Source organism: Protopterus annectens, chromosome 4.part0, assembly GCF_019279795.1.
Source record: "Protopterus annectens isolate FY-2018-M chromosome 4.part0, PAN1.0, whole genome shotgun sequence".
Classification (NCBI taxonomy): domain Eukaryota; kingdom Metazoa; phylum Chordata; order Ceratodontiformes; family Protopteridae; genus Protopterus; species Protopterus annectens.
The window spans coordinates 618,869,397-618,892,308 of NC_056733.1; the positions used below are offsets into that span (position 1 = coordinate 618,869,397).

A 22,912-nucleotide genomic window follows, 5' to 3' on the forward strand; every position below is an offset into this window, starting at 1 on the left:
GTTTAGTTCATCTGGGCCATCAGAAAGGTGGACAGCTTAACTGATATTTGCTCTGGGATGCTACAGTTTTGTTGAATTTTTTAATAGGCAGTGCTGCTGAAATGTTTGCTGATGAGCCTAGTAGAGCCTGTGACTGTTTGGGGAAGGCTACATAAATAAACTTGTGATTTGAGTTATCAAGTCGCGTATCCCGTAATAGTGATGTATGTTCTTGCTTGATACATCTACTGTTACAGAATAGTAGTAGGTATGTTCTTGTTTCATACATTAGGATTGTTCGTAATGCCATTGTATTGTGTGCATTGCATGAGATTCTTTTTGGAGTTGCACACGTGACATTTTTGTGGATCCCTTTGATTGTAGCACTATATCCTTAATATCGGAGTCCACAACTTGTATTGGCAGTGGCTTTGTAAATTATGCATTGTTTTTGTTTTGCTAAAATAGTTTTGAGATTGTTTTTTAATCCATTGTAAAAGCAACTTTTGTTTTAGCTGCTTTGAATCTTAAAAGATTAATTTTTTATTGCAGAATTTTTTGTAGTTTCTCCAAAGGTTATTAACACTACTAAACCAGGTAAGATGGCTGTCTTGTACAGTCTTATTTCATTAGGGCACGGTTGGTGTGGTAGCACTCTTAAATGTTAACTCTGGAGTGGACATTGCTTATGGTCATTTTATTTGACCTGTGTTTGGTTATGAAGAGGAACTGAAAATGTGAGTAGTTCAATGGTAGTTCATGCTTTTGGGAAGATTTTCTTTTTTGTTTCTCTGATGTTAATCATAATCCATTTATAGTCATACCATGAAATGAGCCTTGGCTTATTGTTAATTTCTCATCCACTGTTACTGGTCACCACTTAGTTTAATATTACTGTTTTCACTGTAGTTTGTATTTGGGCTGTACTAAAATTCTTGGGCTATGTTCACAGACTTTGTAACTAGGTGGGTTCAGATTGGCTTTTATCAGTACACACAAAATCTGTTAAACACTTTTGGTTGGGAACAAACAAAAGTGCACAAACCTGCATTTGTATTTTGTTTTGTTTTCATTGTAAAAAGTATGTTTTTAAAATGATATGTAATCTAGGTATTTTGTTTAAAAAATAAATGGTGTAGAAAACCTGAGTTGTTATGAAATCAGTTTTGGCTAATGTGTTTTTTTTTTTTTTTCATAAAAGGAACTTCTTTTAAAGTGTGGTGATTTATCATTATTGCTTAAGAAACAGTTCGCATTAGTCAGTTATTGCATAGAACAATAAAACCCTAATTTGCAGCCTAGGCAACCTGGGTTTGATTAGCACCTTGGGCATCTGAGGCGCTGTCAAGGAGGGGATGGTCATAGTCATTGTCCTTCGAGGGCATTCATTGAATGCACTTCATGAGGGGAGGCATAGTCCCTGGATGGGAGTAGCCCTTAGACATATGCATGTGAATGCAGGGGAGGGTAGAGAAATAAGGGTATGTTAATAACATACCATATTCCCCCTCAGCAGCAGAAGGAATAGCTGCCACCACCTCCCCTAGGATAAGAGCCATGCTGGCTCCATCTTATGGGGGGGTAGAAAGGAGGCCGCAGGTAGACCGGGTGATTGTTGGATGCATTGGGATGGCTGGAAAGGATGAAATAGTAAGGGAGAGCTGTTCACATTTGCTTATCACTTTTTTGATGTAGCTAATATTTTGGCATGTTTGCTGTTTCTTAATCTTGTTTGCAAAATTTGATATAGGTAGAATACTTCGACACACACATTCTACTATATTTAAAAAAGTCTCTCGATCCTTGTCATAGAGGAGCAGATTGTAAAAGAATGAAATTCAGAATGATTATTTAAGCTTTAGGGAAAGTTTTATGTTTGAAGATCAAAACAAAGTTACAGTAGCATAAACTGTGTGGCAGATATCCTGCTACAGAAAGGGTGTCCAGCTACTACACAAGTTTTTGAATACCATCCCTGGCGTCATACATCTGAGGCAGCACTATGGCATGCTGTTTTAAAATTAGATATACAAGTGCTAAATACAAGAACTTTCTTGCCGTTGATTTTAGTCAGACATGTTTTTTCCTCTGTCTTTAGTGATGTTCTTCGTGTTTCACTGTTGCAGTCATCAAATTTGAGTTATCCTGCCATGGGTAGCCCTCAGTCGGCCCGAATACTAGAAGCTTAGTATTTCTGCGTCTGTAGCTGTCGCTCCAGGACTGACAGGTTGTCAATTGTATAAAATCAGGCAGCCGACGCCTTTACATCAGTCTTTCTTGCAGAGGAGCCCGAAGCAGTACACACGAGTGCTGGTCGGCTCCTATCTGAGTTTTCGTTTCTGAATTGAAGTTAGTTTCCTAAAGCCAAAGTACCCTGTTGTAGATCCTTTTTTCTTGCTCTAACCAATGTCAGAAAGTCACCTGTGGAAAGCAAATACCACACCAAAACTTCCATTCTTACTGCATCACCTATTTAAGCCCAGACCACGATGTCCCTTGCTGTCGCTTGTGCTTTGTTCAACCCCAGAGCTATATGTCGTCGGGCCCTTATGGTAGACAGATAAGTCCTCGAATTCCGGTATGGGTTCGATAAGCCATCCGACTGCTGATCTGGAAAAACGTAAAGGATAAAAACAGATTGCACAGGTCCAAAACCACCGCCAATGCTTCCAATAAGCTAGTAAGTCAGTTCTCTGGTCCTCAGTGAGGCGCTTTCACAGCCCCTGGTGCCTGCTTCTATGGATTTGCAGGCCACTACCAAGACCATTTCGTAGTCCGATATGCAACGAGACTCTTAGACTAAGGATCCTGTGGCTGTCTACCTTGGATGGGTCCGGAGCCGCTGAGCAGGCACTGGTTTCCGAGGAAGTACATCGCACTACCAATACTCTACACAAACCAATGACTTATTTCGACTCTTCAGTTCTTACTAAAACTACAGAGTTTCTAAGGCCCAAGGTACGAACTACGCCCAAAAAGACTACCCAAGCTCAGGCACCTGCTTCCTTGCCTCAGTCTCAAATGCTTAAAATGGCGGAAGACCTTATGCTTATTAGGGGTAGCCAAGCTACCCCTTCCAAAAGAAAGACTTGTCCCCTGTAGTTTTATCTGAACAGGAGTCCGATGACGCTGATGCTTCTGAATATGAAGACATGCAACATCTCTGCTTATGAGGATTCTGATGAAAGGAAATCCATTCCTTCTGCCTCTCAACCCAAGGATTTTTCTTTTGGTGAAACCCTTCATACTTTAAGGGAGCATTTCCAATGGGAATGTCAGGACTATCCTCAGTCAAGAAAGAGCCTCAGTGAATTCTTAGATTTACTACAGCACAGACCTTTGGCTATTCCTCCTGTCTTGGATGTTTGTTTTTATGGAAACCAGTTCGACTCCTGACACCCTTCCTCCTGCTCCCAGGAAACCTGACGGGTAGAGAGTCCCTCACCCTCACAAATTTCTTTTCCGAAATCCTACTGCTGATCCAGAGGTCATCTCTCAAGGACTTAAAGGAATTAAAGCGACCTCAGCTAAGAATCCCACCCTCTCACAGGGATTCCCGAGCTTTAGACAGATGGGGTAAAAAAGTATACACCTCTGCTACTTTTGCTATTAGAGCACTAAATTGTCAGATGTTCTTCGTGTTTCACTGTTGCAGTCATTACATTTGGGTAATCTGCTGGCAGGTTGCCATCAGTTGGCCTGATTAACAAATTCTTTGGTCCTGTGTCGGTTGCTGTCCCTTCCGTGACTTCAGGTTGTCAGGAGTATAAAATCTGCAGCTGACGCCATTACATCAGTCTTTCTTGCCGTGTGGTGCCCGAAGAAGAAGCAGTTCGCTAGTGCCGGTCAGCCAACTCCTGAAATTTTCGTTTTCGAGTTTCAAATCCAAAGTCTTCAACTAAAAAGCCAAGTAACTCGTTGGGTAAACTTTTTCTTGCTCCTTACCGATGACCGTAAATGTTAATAATTGCATTACTTGTGGGAAGCAAATACCTCATAAGGATTTTCTTTTGTACTGTATTCCTTGCCTAGGCCCTGACCACAATGTACCTTGCTGTCAGTTCTGTGCTTTAATCAACACACTATTAAACGTCTGTACATTTTTGCTTCTAAATATTTTGGCTCACGCTTTAATTATCCAGACCTGTTGTTGGTTAGCAATCCGACTACCGGAATGCCTAAAAAACGCAAAGAAAGACAGGCCATTGAGGTTCAAAACTGCCGACGACGCTTCTAAGCCAGTCGCCAGTTTGCCGGTACTCAGTGAGGCCCTTTTGTAGCCTCTGATGCTTACTAATTCTGATTCACAGGCCTCTACTGAGACCCAATCTGAGTCCGGTATGCCGCGAGATTCTTCATTTATGGAACCCACGGATGTCTCTGCCTTGGATAGGTCCGGAGCCGCTGTGCAGGCACCGGCTTCTGAGAGTGTTTTCAGGCCAACGGATTTGTATATTAGACACACCATCTTCAAAACTAAGGCCAAAATCTCAACCTATGTCTAAAAAACCGACGGCTAGGCCACATGTGCAGGCCCTTATGCTTAAACGATCAAAATGGGTTAAGATTTAATTACTCTGGTCACGGGTAGTCAACCACCCCCCCTTCTAAGAGGCCTAGGCAAGATATTGACTATGAATCTTCTGAACAGGGTTTTATTTTTTCTGATACTTATAATGAACAGGAATTTGTCTATACCTACTTATGAGGACTCTGCAGAAGATTCCATTCCTTCTGCTTCTCCCCCTGAGGATTTTTCTTTTGAGGAAACTTTGCATACCTTAAGGGAACATTTCCACTGGGAAAGTCAGGGTTTTTCTGAGTCTAAAAAGAGACTAAGGGATTATCTTCTTCGTCAGCATAGGCCTTTGGCTATACCTCATGTTCTAGACATTGCTTATGTATTTTCAGAATCTAGTATATGTCCTGATTCTCTGCCTCCGGCTCCTTGTAAGCCAGACAGATACTACAGGGTTCCTGACCTCCTACAAATTCCTTTTCGAAAATCCTGTTGCGGATCCTGAAACCATTTCTCAGGGTCCCAAGGGCATTAAGGTTTCTACTGCTAAAAATCCTACCCCTTCTGTTAGAGATTCCAAGGAGTTGGATAGATGGGGTAAGAAGGTTTACACTTCTGCAACCTTGTTTATCAGGGCTTTAAACTGTCAATTTCATGTGCTTAAATATCAACAGCATATCATGGGACTGCTTAAACAGAACATGATAATTTCTGACTTTGTGGAAAATAAAGATTTACAGGATCTATTGCATTCATCTGAACAAGTTGGAAAACATACTTTGCAATGTGGTTTTGATTCTTTGGAGGCCTCTTGCAGGGCTGCTGTAACTGGGTCTGTGCTAAGAAGACATGCTTGACTCAAAGAGCAAACTCTGATCATGTTAAAGCAAAATTGTTGGATGCTCCTTTACAACATGACCGTCTCTTTGGTAAGAAGGCTGAAGTTCTAAAAAGATGGAAGATGAAGCTAAATCTATGCAAACTGTGAAAGATTTCTTACAAGTGCAACCTCTAAAATTTTGTAGGCACTGGCTTACTATTAACTGGTCCTTTCCAGTTCCTTCGAGAGCCACTCATGTCAAACCCAGACATTCCAAAGGCACCAGGTTTCAGTCCCGAGGGTCTTTCAGAACAAAACAATGGGGTGCCTCCTCTTCCAAATCTGGAAATAACAAGGCCACCTCCCTATGGTAAACAGTCTCGGTGCTTCCCTTTACATTTACCATGCACTTATCTTTTAGCCGCCCTTTTGGGGGGAAAACTGGCTCTTCATGCAAGAAACTGGCAACTTATAACCCAGGACAAATGGGTTTTAAATATAGTATCCCAGGGATACAGATTTCATTTCCACACGTTGCCATTTCCAAACGGTTGGCCAGACCTGCCCCCAAATCAGTGGGCAGATGCCAAGAAACAAGTACTTTCCCTCATAAATATCGGAGTGATTCCAACAGTACCAAAAGAGGAAAAGGGACTAGGTTTCTATTCAAGACTTTCCTTGTACCCAGAAAAGACAAATCACGGTGTCCAATTCTGGACTTAACTACTCTAAACACATTTCTGGACATTCCAAAATTCAAGATGCTAACTGTTCACCAGTTACTTCCTATGCTAGGCAAAGATGCCTGGTTGGCAACTCTAGATTTGAGAGGCTTACCTACATATCCCAATCAGGGAATCTTGTAGAATATACCTTGGCATCAAAGCAGGCTACTTGCATTACCAATTCTCTGCACTGCCTTTGGCTTGTCTACTGCGAGCAGTGTCTTTACAAAAGTGCCTGGCTCCAGTAATTGCCTTTTGCAGGCAAAGAAATATTAAAATATATCCATACCTGGATGATTGTCTAATTCAGGCAGAAAACCAGGACATTCTTCTACAACATCTGGCGTTTGTAAAAAGGGTTCTAACTTGTCTAGGGTACATTATAAACGAAAATAAATCACAACTGGTACTCTCTCAAAAGATTACATTCCTGGGTTAATCTTGAATACATTCCTGGGTGCAGTCTTGAATACAACTGCCCAGATGGCTTTCCTTACACCAGAAAAGCAAATTAATTTTGTGACTTCAAACAGGTGGCCACAAAAACCCTGCTATCTGCAAGCCTTGGGGTTCATGGCCTCCTGCATTCTTCTAATTCCATATGCAAGACTGCATATGATGAAACTTCAGTGGTATTTAAAGTTTATGGAGTCAACATTGTCACAGTCTTGAAACAATGATTCCTATCATACCTTGCCTGCAACTAGAGTTCCTATGGTGGGCAGAGGCCTGCCACCAAAACAAGGGACTGTCATTCACACCACCCCCCTGCCGCCCAAACCCTAGCTACAGACACATCAGACTATGCTTGGAGGTTTATCTGGCAGGGAAGTGCGTTCAGGGCAAATGGAGCCCAAATCAAATGCACCTTCATATCAATCAAAAAGAAATGCTAGCTGTACAGAATGCACTGACATCTTTCAAGGACTATCTTCATCCAGGACAATTAATGATAGACAACACCACGGTTATGTGGTACATAAACGAGCAGGGGGTACACATTCCTAACCCCTTTGCAGACTAGCCATGGCTTTCTGGAACACTGCCTTGACCTATGAAGTACAACTACAAGCTCCATTCCTGCCAGGAAAGCTGAATACTCTGACAGACAAACTAAGCAGAAATCTCATGGACCCTCTCGAATGGAAACTGGAACCACGGATTTTCAACCTTTTGACATGCAAATGGGGGAGCCCAGACATAGTTCTGGGGTGAGGCAAAAAGATCTATCGGTTGGACAAATTTTGCACAAGAACTCATCACAAAAAAAGCCTGGAATGTGGATGCTCTATCACTCTATGCCTTTCTGTCTCTGCCTCTGCTCTCCAAAGTTCTACTAAAAGTCAAACAGGACAAACCAAAAATGATTTTGATTGCTCCAGACTGGCCTCGCCAACACTGGTACCCACTCCTGTGCAGTGTATCACCTACCGTGGCACCTGCCTCAGACAACTTACTGTCCTAGCAGAACAATCTGCACATTCAGCTCCAAAGTTTGAATCTTGCAATGTGGCTAATCACCTAAATTCACCCTAAGCATCCCACAGCAAACCTGTGATGGATGTCATTTTAGAGGCAAGAAGACCTAGTACTAGAAAATGTTATGCTGACAAATGGACGAAATTCTGTGCCTGGAATTTCTCAAGGGATAAGCACAGCAGTACCCAACTTTCCTCAGATTTTGCAATACTTAACTGAGATGCTTCTCAAGGGCCTGTCCTTTTCTTCCATAAAAATTCATGCCTCAGCCATTTCAGCTCATTACAACACCAAGCCTCCCATCTTCTCTCATCCTATGCTAAAGCCACATCTCAGAGGGGACAAAAACCAATACCACCCAGGAGAGTTCCAACCCCTGCCTGGGACCTCAATTTTGTATTGGAGATGCTCGCTCTCTCCTTTCGAGCCAGCTGCTACTGTAGACTTAAAATTTCTCTCCTGCAAAACTGCTTTCCTTTTAGCAGTCACTTCATTGAAGGATTTCTGAATTACAGGCTCTTATGACAGTGGAGCCTTTCATCATTTTTCATGCAGACAGGGCATCTCTCAGGACCAATCTATCCTTCATGCCTAAGGTGGTATCCAGTGTGACTCTTAATCAGACTATTAATTTGCCAACTTTCTTTCCCAATCCACACAACAAGGGGGAGCAGATTCTGCATTCATTGGATGCACACAGACAACTTAGACTTTACTTAAACAGGACTAAATCTCAAAGAAAATCTGAACTGCTGGTGGCATTTGCTGCAGGGACAGAGGGAAAGGCTATTTCAAAGCAAACCAGATGCATAAGCCATTGTTTTCGATGTTCTTCGTGTTTCACTGTTGCAGTCATTACATTTGGGTAATCTGCTGGCAGGTTGCCCTCGGCCTGAATAACAAAGTCTTGGGTCCTATGTCTGTTGCTGTCTCCTCTTCCATGACGTCAGGTTGTCAGGGGTATAAAACATGCAGCCGACGCCATTTTAATCCGTCTTTCTTGCCGTGCGGTGCCCGAAGCAGAAGCAGTTTGCAAGTGTTGGTCGGCTGACTCCTGAAATTTTCGTTTTCGAGTTTCAGAACCAAAGTCTTAAAACTAGATTCAAGTACCCCGTTGGGGAAACTCTTTTTCTTGCTCCTTACTGATGTCAGTAAAAGTTAATTGCAGTACTTGTGGGAAGCAAATACCTCATAAGGATTTTCATTTGTACTGTATTCCTTGCCTAGGCCCTGATCACAACGTGCTATGCTGTCAGTTTTGTGCTAAATTTAACCAACGCACTATTAAGCATCTGTATATTTTTGCTTCAAGATTTAACTACCCTGAAATGTCTGTTTGCAATCCGACTACCGGAGTTCACAAAAAACGTAAGGAAAAAGACTGTCGATGTCCAAAACTGGCGAAGCTTCTCCTAAGCCAGTCGCCGGTACTCAGTGAGACGCTTTTGCAGCCCCTGATATCTGCTACTTTTGAGTCGCAGGCCTCTACAGAGACCCATTCGGAGTCCGTTGTGCCGTGAGATTTGCCAAGTATTGAACCCATGGATGTCTCTCCCTTGGATGGGTCCAGAGCCTCTGAGCAGGCACTGGCTTCTGAGATTGTTTTCAGGCCTCAACATTTTTATATTAAACTGACGCCATCAACAAAAACAAGGTCAAAAACAACTTCTGTGTCTAAAAAACTGACGCATGTTATGTGCTCAGGCCCCTATGGCTTAAAAAAAAAAAAAAAAAAAAAAAAACAAAAAAACAAATGATCAAAATGGCTGAAAATTTAATTACCTTGATCAGGTGTTCCCAACCCCCTCTTGCTAAGAGGCCTAGGCAAGGCACCGAGTATGAATCTTCAGATCAGGTTTCCATTTCTTCTGATTCCTCTTATGATCAGGAATTTTCTATTCCACCTTATGATGATTCTGATGCAGAGGAATCCATCCCATCCACATCTCCTCCTGAGGGATTACTCCTTTGGTGAGACTTTGCATACTTTAAGGGAACATTTTCACTGGGAGAGTCAGGACTTCTCTGAATCGAAAGAGGCTTGGGGATTTCCTCCTTCCTCAGCATAGGCCTTTGGCAATACCTCCTGTATTAGACATTGTTGATGTGTTCTTGGAATCAAGCATGGCTCCTGATTCCCTGCCTCTGACTCCTAGTAAGCCAGACAGACATTACAGGGTTCCTGACTCCCACAAATTTCTTTTAAAAAATCCTGCTGCTGATCCTGAAACTATTTCTCAGGGTCCCAAGGGTGTTAAGGCTTCTACAGCCGAAAATCCTACCCCTTATGATAAAGACTCCTGAGTGCTGGATAGATGGGGTAAGAAGGTTTATATGTCAGAAACCTTGGCAATCGGGGTTGTAAACTGCCAGTTTCATATGCTTAAATATCAACATGTTATGGGCTTACCGAAACAGAAAATTATGTTAATTTCTGATTGTGTGAAAAATAAAGACTTACAGGATTTATTGCATTCAGCAGAACAGGTTGGAAAGCATACTTTGCAATGTGGATGTTCTTCGTCTTCCATTGCTGCAGTCCTTACTATAGGGTATAGTCCGCATCCAGTCGGCCCGAATACCAGAGTATAAGGCTGACGTCGGTCAGGGCGCATTAGACTGACGTCAGTACGTCAGGGTACTAATGCGCATGACCGGCGTCATATCCTCAGTCTTTTTTGCCGCGTGGTCCGATGCAGAAGCAGTTTTGCGAGTGCAGGTTGGCGTTCTGAAATATTTCCGAAACCGGAGTTTCAGACCGAATCAGAGTTGGCTAAGTACCCCGTTGGGGAACATTTTGGTTTTTTTCTTGCCTCAGTATTTAACCGGATGTCAGAAAAAGTGAATAACTGTATTTCTTGTGGGAAACAAATACCTCATAGGGATTACCATACATTGTGTATACCTTGTTTAGGGCCTGAGCACGACGTTGTTGGTTGCCGCTCTTGTGCTAGGTTTAACAAACGCACTATTAAGAGGAGGTTAGACTGTGCCAGATTAGTGTTTGGGAAGCGTTGCAATTATAAAATGCCGTCGGATGCTCCGACGCCCGCTTCGTCTAAGAAGCGCAAGGACAAAACAGCGAAGCCTAGGGTTGATGAACCGGCAGTCCCGGACGTCGGTTCTTTAGGTGGCTCTGTGGAGCCAGAGGTTTTGCCAGGAGTTTCTATGGAGTCTCAGGCAGAAACTTTACTGTTACAGGATGTACCCTCTCAGGAGGCAGGCCAGGCTGAGGGGGCTTCTCAGGTAACTATTCTTCCCTCTCTTCCCACAGTAGTTAGAGCCTCTCCTTCTGTTGCCAAACCTTCTTTTAGAGGTAGGCCAACTTCAGCTTCAGTAGGGGCTTCTCCTAGCCTTTCGGGTTCTGTACCTAAGAAACATATGCTTAAAATGGCAGAAGATTTGATTACTATGATTAGAGGTTCTATGGGCCCTCCTGATAAGAGGCCTAGGGTGGAACCAGAGTTTGACAGTTTTGAACAGGGTTCAGGGGCTTCTGAGTCTTCTGCGGAAGATTTGCAGGAGTATCCTCCTTATTCTGATTCTGATGTGGATGATGCCACTCCTTCGGCTTCTCCTCCTGAGGATTTTTCATTTTCAGAGACTCTGCATTCCATGAGGGAGCACTTTAAATGGGAAGGCCAGGATTACTCTGATTCCAGGAAGAGGCTTAGGGAATTCTTGTTTTTACCCCAGCATAGGCCCTTAGCTATACCTCCTGTGTTGAATGTGGTGGAAGATGTTTTTGCAGAGGCTTCCCTGAACCCTGATTCTTTGCCTCCTGCTCCTGTTAAACCTGATACGTACTATAGGGTGCCCGAAGCTCATAAGTATTTGTTTAAGAGTCCTAGGGCGGACCCAGAAACTGTTTCTCAGGGGCCTAAAGGTGTTAAGGCCTCTGTGGTTAAAAATCCTGTTCCCACTGACAGAGGCAAGGGCGTTAGATAGGTGGGGTAAGAAAGTGTATACTTCTTCCACTCTAGCCATGAGAGCGTTGAATTGTCAGTTTCACATGCTGAAATATCAAAATTATCTCCTTTCACAATTGAAATCTAAGGTGGATGCTTTGGCAGAAGGTATTGATTGTAAAGACTTGCTGGATTTAGTTTGTGTCTGAACAAGTGGGCAAGCATTCTTTGCAATGTGGTTTTGATGCTGTGCAGGCCTCCTCGAGGGTGGCTGCCACTAGTTCTGTTCTTCGCAGGCATGCCTGGTTGAGGGATCAAAATTTGGCTGAGCATGTTAAGACAAGGATTTTGGATGCTCCTTTACAGTCTGATGTGTTGTTTGGTTCACCTGTGGAAGCAGTTTTAAAGAAAATGGAGGGCAAAGCTAAGTCTATGCAAACTGTTAAAGATTTTTTGCAGGTACAGCCACCGAAGTTTAGTAGAAATTGGCCTGCTAAGGGGTGGACATATCCTGCTTATGATTCCCAGTCTAGGGGTAGGTCTAGACGTGGTAGGGGTAGGGCTCAAGGTTCTTTTAGGCCTAGAACAGGGAGTTCACCTGCTCAGACTTCTGGTGAGGGCAGAGGTCAGTCCTTTCGTAAACAGACCCAATGACCTGCCTTTTCAGCTGCCAGTAGATTCTCGTCTGGCAGCTCCTTTGGAAGGACGACTGTCTCTTTTCAAAGAAAATTGGGATTTAATTACTCAAGGCAGATTTTATTTCCATACAATGCCCCCTTTCAAAGGCATGCCAGACGTTCCTCCTCCACAAAGAAAAGAGGCTCACAAGCAAGTTTCTCAGTTACTCCAAATGGGGGCCATTCAGCCAGTCCCTGTATCAGAAAGGGGCCTAGGATTTTATTCTCGCATGTTCCTAGTACCAAAGAAGGGGAACACGTGGAGACTGCTTTTGGATTTATCTCTCCTCAACACTTATCTGGACATTCCCAAGTTCAAGATGTTGACGTTGTAACAGCTTTTACCCCTGCTGGGCAAAGATCACTGGATGGTAACTTTAGATCTCAAGGAAGCTTACCTTCATGTGCCTATCAGGCTAAGTTACAGGAAGTATCTGCGGTTTCGAGCTGGAGATTCTCATTATCAGTTCTCTGCATTGCCCTTTGGCTTATCTACTGCGCCCAGAGTATTCACAAAGGTTCTGGCTCCAGTGATAGCTTACTTCAGGCTACAAGGACTTCAAATCTATCCTTATTTAGACAACTGCCTGATTCTGGCTCAAGAAAAGGAAGACCTTCTACAGCATCTGGAATATCTTATAGCAGTGCTAAGATGCCTAGGGTATTCTGTGAACGAAATAAAGTCCAGTCTAGTACCCTCTCAAGACATGTGCTTTCTGGGTGTGAGACTGAATACAGCAGCCCAGATGGCCTTTTTAACCCCGGACAAACAAAAGAGTCTATCACTTTACTTCCATCAACTATCTCATCAGTCCGTGCTGACTGCAGAGACAGTCCTTCAAGCATTAGGGTTCATGGCATCTTGTATTCTGGTGCTTCCCAATGCCAAACTGCATATGAGGAAGTTACAATGGTATCTCAAAATGTATGGACACAGCACTGCCAGGATTTAGACACTGTCATTCAAATAATACCTTGCCTTCAAAGAGAATTTTGTGGTGGGCTCAGGAATGTCACCTAAACAAGGGACTCTCTGTGACCCGGCCAGAGGCGAGTCAGATTTTACCGACAGATGCCTCGGACATTGCTTGGGAGCTCATCTAAATGGAAAGTGGATACAAGACAAGTGGCCTGCCAGACTACAGCATCTACATGTCAACATGAAGGAGATGTTAGCAGTCCAGTTCGCATTACTGGCTTTCAAGGAGTTACTTCTTCCAGGGCAGGTGTTGATTCTAACAGACAACACAACTGTCATGTGGTACTTCAACAAACAAGGGGGAACACATTCTTATCCTCTATGCAGGCAAGCAATGATTTTATGGGAGACTGCTACGCTTGCACCTAACTCTTCAGGCAAGGTTTCTGCCAGGAGCACAGAACTCCTTAGCAGATGTGTTAAGCAGACAAATCATGGATCCCCACTAGTGGAAACTGGATCTTCATGTATTTCAGAAATTGACAGTGTCATGGGGAACTCCAGACATAGATCTGTTCGCTTCTCCACTAAACCACCAGCTGCCACAGTTTTGCACAAAGGGGTTTCATCACACAGCTTGGAAAGTGGATGCTCTGTCTTTCAGTTGGACAAACCTTCATGTGTATGCCTTTCCACCTCTGCCTCTTCTTCCAAAGGTACTGTTAAAGGTCAGACAGGACAGGCCAGGAATGATTTTGATAGCTCCAGATTGGCCTCGGCAACACTGGTACCCTCTACTACGGAGTCTGGTAAAGAAGCCTCCATGGCCTTAACCTTTGATTCCACATCTGTTATCCCAGCAGGACGGTCATCTGCTCAATGTCAAGCTTCACTCTCTTCATCTGACAGCCTGGCATATTCTGTGTTGAAACACAGCAGGTCTCAACTTCCTCAACAAGTTTTAAATGTGATTATGGAAGCTAGAAGACCTAGTACAAGGAAAGTGTACGCAGCAAAATGGAAGAGTTTTTCTTTTGGAGTAAAGCAAAGAATTTGGAGATTTCTGAGCCTAATTTGAGTATGGCTCTTCAATATCTTACTGAGTTACTGGACAAGGGTCTGTCCTTCTCTTCCATTAAGATTCATGCTGCAGCAATCTCAGCTCACTATGATTGTGACCCACCATTGTTTTCGCATCCTTTGTTCAAGCAGTTTCTTAGAGGGGCAACAATATAAGACTCCCTCGTAGAGCTCCTACTCCTGCTTGGGATCTCAATTTTGTGTTGGAAAAACTTACTCTACAACCTTTTGAGCCTGCGGCTACTGCTGAATTGAAATATTTGTCATGGAAGACTGCTTTTTTGTTGGCTATTACTTCTGCAAGAAGGGTGTCTGAGTTGCAGGCCCTTATGGCAGTCGAGCCCTTTTTGATTTTCCATAAGGATAGGGTATCATTACGTACTAATCCTTCCTTTATGCCTAAGGTGGTTTCTAGTGTGGCTTTAAACCAAACTATTCATTTGCCTACTTTTTATGCAGACCCCCAAAATAAAGGGGAAAAGATTTTGCATACTTTAGATGTACACAGGCAATTGCGTTACTTAAGCAGGACTAAGGATTTTAGGCAGTCTCAGCAGTTGTTTGTTTCTTTTGCTTTGAGTTCGCAGGGCAAGCCAGTGTCAAAACAAACTATTTCTAGGTGGATTGACTTTTGCATTGCATTTTGTTATTCCCATCATGGCAAGGAGGTTCCAGCTGGGATTAGGCCTCATTCCACTAGGGCTACTGCCACTTCAACAGCATTTCTACGGGGGGTGGCAACTAAGGATATTTTGGAAGCAGCTACTTGGAGTTCAGTGCATACTTTCTCTAAGCATTATCACCTTCCTATCTACTCTAAGTCTAGGGCTGGTTTTGCCACAGCTGTTTTGCAAGGCATGTTGTCAGCTCCTGCTTCTTTATGATTTGCCAGCCTCCCTTACCTCTGCTTTGGGATTCTACCCAATAGTAAGGACTGCAGCAATGGAAGACGAAGAACATAGTACAGTTTTGTACCTACCATAAATGTAGATGTTCGAGGATTCCATTGCTGCAGTCCAATTTACCTCCCTCCTTCCCTCTGTGTTTAGGGGTGGTTGTGTAGGTGAGTTTACCTGCTTATATTTTTGTATATATTGTTCATGTTTTGGTGCAGGTATTTTGGGCCTTGTCTTTTTAGGGTCTTCTGACATCTGGGGCAAGAAAAGACTGAGGATATGACGCCGGTCATGCGCATTAGTACCCTGACGTACTGACGTCAGTCTAATGCGCCCTGACCGACGTCAGCCTTATACTCTGGTATTCGGGCCGACTGGATGCGGACTATACCCTATAGTAAGGACTGCAGCAATGGAATCCTCGAACATCTACATTTATGGTAGGTACAAAACTGTACTTTTTGATTCCTTGGAGATCTCTTGCAGGGCCGCTGTAACGATCTGTGATAAGAAGGCATGCCTGGCTCAAGGAGCAAAATCTGCCTGATCATGTTAAAGCTAAATTGTTGGATGCCCCATTACAGCATGATAGTCTGTTTGGTAATAAGGCAGAAGAGGTTTTAAAGAAAATGGAAGACAAAGCTAAATCTATGCAAACTGTAAAAGATTTCTTGCAAGTGCAGCCACCCAGGTTCAGTAGGCACTGGCCTACTAAGAAACTGGTCCTTTCCTGTGTCCAACAGAGCCACACGGGGAAAACCCAGGTGCTCAAAAGGCTCCAGATATCAATCACAGGGATGTTACAGGTCAAAGCAGTGGGGTGCCTCCACCTCCAAATCTGGAGGTAACAAAGCACAATCCTACAGTAAGCAGTCTCAATGACTTTCCTCCATCATCTCCATGCACTTTTCTTTTGGCAGCACCCTTGGGGGGAAAACTAGCACTTCATGCTCAAAATTGGCAGTTAATTACCCATGACAAGTGGGTATTAAACATAGTATCCCAGTGTTACAGATTTCATTTCCATACTTTGCCATTTCCAAACGGATGGCCAGATCTGCCACAAAACCAGTGGGCAGAGGCCCAGAAACAAGTCATGTCCCTCATGGATATGGGGGCTATTCAACCGTTAACAGAAAAGGAAAATGGACAAGGAGTTTATTCAAGACTTTTCCTGGTACCCAGAAAAGACAAATCATGGCGTCCAATACTGGACTTATTGATTCTGAACACGTTCCTGAGCATTCCAAAATTCAAAATGCTGACTTTACAACAGCTACTGCCTTTGCTAGGCAAGAATGCCTGGTTGGTAACTCTCGACTTAAGAGGCATACCTGCATATCCCAATAAGGGAATCTTGCAGAAGATACCTCCGCTTCAAAGCAGGTTTTTTGCATTACCAATTCTGTGCACTGCCCTTTGGCTTATCTACTGCACCCAGGGTCTTTACAAAGTGCCTGGCACCAGTAATTGCATTTTGCAGACGAAAGAACCTTCAAATTTATCCTTATCTGGAGACTATTGTCTCATTCAGGTAGAGGACAAGAACACTCTTCAACATCTGGAGTTTGTAAAAAGGCTTCTAGCATGCCTAGGGTACACCATAAATGAAAAGAAATCACAGCTGGTACCCCCTCAAATTACATTCCTGGGTGCAAGCTTGAATACAACTGCCCAGATGGCTTACCTCACGCCAGACAAACAAATACAATTGACAACATACTTAAAACAAATGGCAACAAAACCCCAGTTATCTGCAAGACAAATTCTGCAGGCTTTGAGGTTCATGGCATTCTACATTCTGCTAATTCTATATGCGAGATTGCATATGAGGAAACTTCAGTGGTACCTAAAAAGCTTATGGGGTCACCATTGTCACAGCCTGGAAACAACGATTCCTCTCATTCCCTGCCTACAACAGGAGTTTCTGTGGTGGGCAGAGACATGTCACCAAAACAAGGTACTGTCATTCACTCTACTCTCTGCCACCCAAAACCTAACTACAGACGCATTAGACTATGCTTGGGAGGCCCACCTGGCTGGGAGATGCATTCAGGGCAAATGGAGCCCATACTAAATGCATCTACATATCAACCAGAAAGAAATGCTAGCTGTTCAGAATGCTCTGACAGCCTTCTAGGACTTCATCCAGGACAACTACTGCTAGACGGACAACACCACACTTATGTACATAAACCAGCAGGGGGGTGCCCATTCAGACTAGCCATGGCCTTGTGGAGCACAGACTTGACTTGCCGAATACATCTTCAATCTCAATTCCTGCCAGGAAAGCAAAATAGTCTGGCAGATGACCCAAGCAGAAATATTATGGACCCGCACAAATGGAAACTGGATCCACAAACCTTCAGCAGGTTAACACAGAAATGGGAAAACCTGAACATAGTTTTGGGGAGGGGCAAAAAGACCTATCAGTTGAACAAATTCTGCACAAGAACTCATCACAAAAAAGCATGGAATGTGGATGCTCTATCCTTCAGCTGGAAAAACCTATCGGTCTATGCCTTTCCCCCTCTGCCTCTACTCTCCAAGGTCTTACTAAAAGTCAGACAGGAAATACCAAAAATGATTCTAATTGCTCCGGACTGGCCTCACCAACACTAGTACCCACTTCTAAGGAATGTCGCACCTTCCTCCGTGGTACTTCCCTCAAACACCTCATCTTTTGTCTCGGCAGAACTATCAAATTCTGCACACTCTGCTCCAAACTCTGAATCTTGCAGCATGGGTAATCAACTAATTATTCAAACCACATCTCTCAGTAAACCTGTGATGGATGTTATTTTGGAAGCCAGAAGGCCTAGTACTAGGAAATGTTATGCTGATAAATGGAAGAGATTCTGTGCTTGGAACCAAGCACAAGGAGTAGACGCAGCAAACCCCAATATTATTCCGATTTTACAATACTTAACTGAGATGCTTGACAGGGGCTTATCTTTTTCTTAAATAAAAATCCATGCGTCTGCCATCTCGGCTCATTACAACACAGAGCCTCCCCTCTTTTCTCATCCACTGCTAAAACACCATCTCAGAGGGGCAAAAATTTAAGACCTCCCAGGAGAGCATCAACTCCTGCATGGTACCTCAATTTTGTGCTGGAAAAACTCACCCTGCCTCCGTTTGAACAAGCAGCTACTGTGGATATAAAATTTCTTTCTTAGAAGACCGCTTTTCTTTTGGCAGTCACTTGAGATAGAGTAGTTTCAGAACTACAGGCTCTCATGGCAGTGGAGCCTTCATTATTTTTAACCCGGACAGGGTGGCCCTCGGGACCAATCCTTCTTTTATGCCTAAGCCACTGTGGCTCTTGACCAGACCATTCAACTGACAACTTTTTCCCCAAATCCGCAGAACAATGGGGAGCGTATTCTGCATTTATTGGATGTACACAGACAACTAAGATTCTACTTAAACAGGACAAAATCTCTAAAAGCCTGAGTGACTACTGGTAGCATTTGCTGCAGGATCAGAGGGGAAGGCTATATCAAAGCAGACTATTTCTAAATGGATAAGCCATTGCATTCATTTCTGCTACTTCCACCATGGTAAACCTGTGTCCAAGGGGCTCAGATACCATTCCACCAGGGCTGCCTCTACTTCAGCAGCTTTTCTCAGAGGTGTCCCTACCAGACACATTCTAGAAGCTGCTACTTGGAGCTCCGTTCATACATTCACAAAGCATTATCATTTACCTATTCTCTAAATCCAGGGCATGCTTTGCCATTGCAGTCCTGCAGGGCCTTATAGCTGCTCCTAATACTGTTTAGTTCCATCCTCCCTTCCATAGCTTTGGGGATAGACCCAAATATAATGACTGCAACAGTGAAACGTGAAGAACATAGTACAGTTGTGTGCACTTACATAAATGTAGATGTTCGTGTATTCACCGTTGCAGTCCGGATTACCCACCAGCCCCCTTTCTCTAACTTTTCTTTCCTTCACTATACTCAAAAGCCTTTGTGGTGTATTTGCTTTTAGCTGAAGGTAAATGTTATGTTTCTAAGGTGCAATTATATATTTACAGTTTATATATATATATATATATATATATATATATATATATATATATATATATATATATATATATATATATATATATATATATATATATATATATATATATATATATATATATATATATATATATATTAATTTTTTTTTCCTCCCCATTTGGGGGGGGCACCTGACATCTGGGCAAGAAAAACTGATTAAAATGGCGTCTGCTCCATGTGTTATACCCCTGACGACCTGACATCATGGAAGAGGAGACTGCAACTGATGCAGGACCCAAGACTGTTATTCAGGCCGATTGAGGGCAACCTGCTAGCAGATTACCCAAGTGTAATGACTGCAGCAGTGAATACACTCAACATCTACATGTATATGGTAGGTGTACACAACTGTACTTTTCTGCTATATGCACCATGGAAAAACCATCCCCCAGGGGATCAGATCCCATTCCACTAGGGCTGCATCTACTTCAGCCTTTTTCAGAGGTGTTCCTACCAGGGACATTCTAGAATCTGCTGCCTGGAGCTCAGTTCATTCTTTCACCAAACATTAACTTTTACCACTTTTCTCTAAATCCAGACCTGGCTTTGCCACTGCTGTCCTGCAGGGCCTTATAGCTTGTCCTAATGCTGTATAATTCCCTCCACCCAACCATAGCTTTGGGAATCTACCCAAATGTAATGACTGCAACAGTGAAACACGAAGAACATAGTATAGTTGTGTACACTTACCATAAATGTAGATGTTTGAATGTATTCACTGTTGCAGTCATGGTTACCCACCCTCCAGCCACCTGTTTTTCTCTTACTATATACATCTCTTCTTTTACTATGCTTAAAAGCCTTTTTGGGTGTGTTTGCTTTTGTTTGGAGGTATATTTTTTGTTTTTTAAATTCTATACTTGTATATCTATATCTCTATCTTTTTTTTGTTCCCCATTTGAGGGCACCTGACATCTGGGGCAAGAAAAACTAATATAATGGCATCGGCTGCATGTTTTATACCCCTGACGTCACGGAAGAAGGGACAGCAAATGACGCAGGAACCAAGACTTTGTTAATCAGGCCGACTGGGGGCAACCTGCCAGCAGATTACCCGAATGTATCCACTGCAACATTGAATACACTCTAACATTTACATTTATGGTAAGTGTACACAACTGTACTTTCCACTTGCTAAAATATCAGCAGCGTACCATGGAACTCCTCAAATAAAAAATATCTTCCTTTCCTGCTTGTGCAGCAAATAAAGAATTACAAGAGCTTCTGCATTCTGCAAGCCAGGTTAATAAGCATACTTTGCAATATGGCTTTGATGCCCTAGAAGCATCTTGCAGGGCAGCAGTCACTGGTTCTGTCCTTAGAAGGCATGCTTGGCTTAAGGAATAGACATTGCTAGTCCATGTCAGATCAAAATTATTGGGCGCACCTTTGAACAAAGAAAATTTGTTTGGCACCAAGGCATAAGAGGTCTTAAAAAAAAAAATGGAAGAAAAAGGTAAATCTATGCAGACAGCTGAAGATTTTTTACAGGTCCAGTAGGCATTGCCCTTCCAAGCACTGGTCCTTTCCGACCCCCTCCCGGCCAGCTCAGGCCAGACCCAGAGGAAGCATCTCCCCCCTAGACAGCAGCCCCAGGGAATGCAGGGATCTAAACAATGGAGTTCCTCCCCTTCAAAAACAGGGAGTGCTAAGTCACCCTCTTATGGTAAGAACTCACACCTCTACCTCTTACCTCTGCCCATCTGGTTGTGCCCCTAGGAGGAAAACTCTCCTTCCATGCAAACAACTGGGCCTCTATCACCATCGTCCGATGGGTCCTCAACATAGTGTCCCAGGGATACAAATTTTATTTCCACACACTGCCAATCCCAAGAGGGTTTCCAGATCGTCTTCCAAACCAGTGGGCAGAGGCCAAAAGGGAAGTCCTTTCCTTGCTTTCCATGAGGGCAATACAGCATGTTCCTGCAGACCAGATAGGCCAATGTTGTTCCAGACTCTTCCTGGTACCCAGAAGAGAGGGCACATGGCACCCAGTACTCTAACTATGTGTTCCAAACACCTTTCTGGTGATACCAAAATTCATAATTTTCACCCTCCAGCAGTTTCATCCTATCCTTTCCAAGGATGCTTGGTTAGCCACCCTAAACCTAAGAGGCCTACCTACACATCCCAATCAGGGAATATTGCAGGTAATATCTGTTGCAGGGCAGGATCTATGCACTTTCAGTTCTCTGAGCTTCCCTTTGGCTTATCCACTGCTCCCAGAGTTTTCACAAAATGCTTGGCTCCTGCCATTGCTTTTTGCAGACAAATATTCAAATATACTATCTACTTTTACAATTGCCTGATTCAGTCAGACAGGAAAAACTGTTACAGCACCCGACCTTTGTAAAGGGTCTACTGACCTCCCTCTGGTACACTGTCAATGAAAAGAAAGCAAAACAAGTACCCACACAAAAAATTGTATTCCTGGGAGCAAGCCTGGATGAAGCATCCCAGATGGCATTCCTTACTCCAGAAAAGCAAGCCTACCTCACAGGCTACTTTCAACTAGCCACCAGAACCTAGTTATCTGCAAGGAAAATCCTGCAAGCTCTAGGGTTCATGGCCTCCTGCAACTTACTCATTCCATATGCCAGACTGCACGAGGCAACTACAGTGGTATTTAAAAAGCCTGTGGTGTCAACACTTTCAAGACGTGGAAGCTATCATACCAATGATAACTTGTCTAAGAAAAGATTTTTTTTGTTTGGCAGCAGCATGCAGCCACATCAAGGGACTTCCCTTCTCACAACCCCACGGCGCAAACCCTCACTACAGATGCATCAGACTATGCCTGGGGTGCACACCTGGACGGCAGGTGCATTCAGGGCCATTGGAGCCCAAATCAAGTATATCTACACATATAAACCCAAAAGAGATGCTAGCTGTTCAGCATGCCCTGACAATTTTCAGACCCCTACTCTGCCTGGGTCCTCTACTGATCAAAACAGACAAAAACACAGTGATGTGGTATATCAACAAGCAAGGAGGAACTCTTATTCTCTTTGCAGGCTCAACATGACTCTTAGGCACACTGCTTCAGCCATGCAAAGTCACCTGCTAGCACAATTCCTGCCAGGCTCCCTAAACTCTCTGGCAGACAAATTAAGCAGAAACGTGCTAGATCCACACGAGTGGCAGCTAGACCACAGAATCTTCACCCTTGTAACCCAGAAATGGAGTACCCCTAAGGTGGATCTCTGCCTCCCACTCCAATCAGCTCAGCAATTTCTGCACCTGGGAACCTCACAGCAAGGCCTGGAAAGTGGATGCTGTATTTTTCCAGTAGGTAAACCTCTGTCTATACAATTTCTCCTCTACCACTCATTTCAAGGGTACTGCTCACAATAAAGGAAGAAAAACAGAGGACAATCCTGATTGCCCCAGACTGGCCATGCCAGCACTGGTACCCACTGCTGCGCAGCCGGTCACCCCTGCCACATGGCACCTACCTCAGATCCCAACACTCCTATCCCAGAAGAATGGAGAATTCATGCATCCCCAATGGCAAACCCTCAACCTGGCAGCCTGGGTTACTCCCTGATCTATCCTCAAACTGCCAGCCTAAGCAAGCAAGTCCTAGATATTGTATGCGAGGCCAGATGCCCCAGCACTAGAAAATCCTATGCTGACAAGTGGAAAAGGTTTTGCACCTGGATCCAGGCTAAGGGAGCTGAAACAGCACAGCCCTCCCTACCTCTCTTCCTGGATTACCTAGCAGACCCACTACACGGGGGTCTATCCTTCTCGTCTATTAATATTCATGCCTCTTCCATCTCTTCTCATTTCAGCACAGAGCCACATCTCTTCTCACACCCACTCATCACACAGTTCCTA

General features: G+C 43.6%; 1 protein-coding gene across 1 annotated transcript in view; it reads left to right on the top strand.

Moving 5' to 3' along the window:
- The window catches only part of SBNO1 (strawberry notch homolog 1), a gene marked incomplete in the record, with an annotated part of 3,303,179 nt that overhangs the window by 380,887 nt on the left and 2,899,380 nt on the right, over window positions 1–22,912 (top strand). Inside the window, 1 exon segment of the mRNA XM_044068578.1 lies at window positions 532–576. Within this exon segment, the coding sequence (XP_043924513.1) occupies window positions 532–576 (45 nt within the window).